The sequence below is a fragment of the Numida meleagris genome, chromosome 4 (genome assembly GCF_002078875.1).
Source record: "Numida meleagris isolate 19003 breed g44 Domestic line chromosome 4, NumMel1.0, whole genome shotgun sequence".
In the NCBI taxonomy this organism is placed as follows: Eukaryota; Metazoa; Chordata; class Aves; order Galliformes; family Numididae; genus Numida; species Numida meleagris.
In genome coordinates this window covers 9,375,199-9,376,550 of record NC_034412.1, presented here as the reverse complement: position 1 = coordinate 9,376,550, position 1,352 = coordinate 9,375,199, and the positions used below count along the sequence as shown (strand labels likewise).

General features: G+C 56.7%; 1 protein-coding gene across 2 annotated transcripts in view; it reads left to right on the top strand.

The window, feature by feature from the left end:
• The window catches only part of MASP1 (mannan binding lectin serine peptidase 1), an 18,385-nt gene continuing 17,056 nt past the window's right edge, over positions 24-1,352 (top strand). For both annotated transcript variants that reach the window (XM_021396979.1, XM_021396980.1), the window contains exon 1: positions 24-244. In XM_021396979.1, the coding sequence (XP_021252654.1) occupies positions 93-244 (152 nt within the window). In that variant the 5' untranslated portion in view covers positions 24-92. The remainder of the gene's footprint in view (positions 245-1,352) is intronic.

Genomic DNA, 1,352 nt, shown 5'->3' with positions numbered 1-1,352 from the left:
GAGAGGAGAGGAGAGGGCTTCAATGCACACAGGTCCGTGTGTGCGTGCAGGGATGTAGGGAACGGTTGCAGGCAGGGGAAGGCGTGACCTGCATGGAAAATGCCAGACAACCCCAGACACACACACATAGGCGCACACACGCTCACAGACCTCCGGACAGCGATAAGGCGGACAGCGGAGCGCGGGGAAGGAGCCGTCCCCGCCGCCCAGCCCGCAGCGAGGGCTCTCCCAGCGGCAGGATGAGGTGAGTGCCGCCGGGAGCAGCGCTGCCCTCCGCGGAGCGCGGAACGGCTTCCCCGGGCGGACGGGACGCGGGGCCGCACCGCCGCGGCCGGGCGGGGGCTGCGGGGCGCGGGGCTCCCTGCGGCGCGGGGAATCACACCGCGCGGGGCACGGCTTCTGCTGGCACGGGGAGGGAGCCTGGGCTCGGCTGAGCTGCCCCGCTGTAGGGAAGCTCGCGTTCAAGTCGCGGGGGCGATGCCCGTTTGCGCCCGCCGAGCATCCAGCCCCCGTCACGCACTCCGAGCAGGAGAGAAACAGATTTTCCCTTCGCGCATTTTTGTGGTTTCGGACGAGCTGTCAGAAAAAAGGCATGTTCAACCTCACTCTGCTCGAGAGAAAAATCAAAGCGGATTTCTCAGAGCCCACTGACTTTGCTTTGTACCCAGGAGCCCAGGAAAGTGATGGCACTATGCACATGAGTCCCAGAAAACCAGTGTCCTGGTTTTGAAAGAACATAGGTTAAAAATAATCCACTTACAGAGCTTCAAGTTCCTCATCAACATACCTAAACCAAGCCCTGATTTTGAAACCGTGCGTGCGTGCACGTGTGGGTAGTTCCAGAAAATGTAGTATACACCTACAAGCCTTTGCCAGGCCTTAGTACCTATTTTAGACAGCAGAAATTTTCTCAAAGGGCTCTTATTTCCTGCACTTTTCCTCTGCGTGTTCCACTGGATGTAAAGCAATGAAGGTCTCTCTTCCGTCTCGGTCCCATGCAAAGGCATGGGCTTTGGAGTTTGCGCACCCAGCACGGGAAGGCATTTGCTGACTCTTTGCACTAAGAACTGCTCTGCATATATTCATGTTCCTGCTTGAATCTCGAGGCCTGTGTAGTCAGCTGGACTGCAGCGGGTTGACCTGTTCTCTGCATTCTTTGTGCCCTCCTGGGGCACAGGCGATGTTGGTAACTGGGACAAATTCTTTTGGATCAGACTTTTTTAAAATCTGGGCTTGATAACAAAAGATCTCTGTGGATCTTAATCACTGTGGCCTTCTTAATTTAGGATGAGTGGTACTCTGAGAGGGGAAGGGAAGGGAAGGGAAGGGAAGGGAAGGGAAGGGAAGGGAAG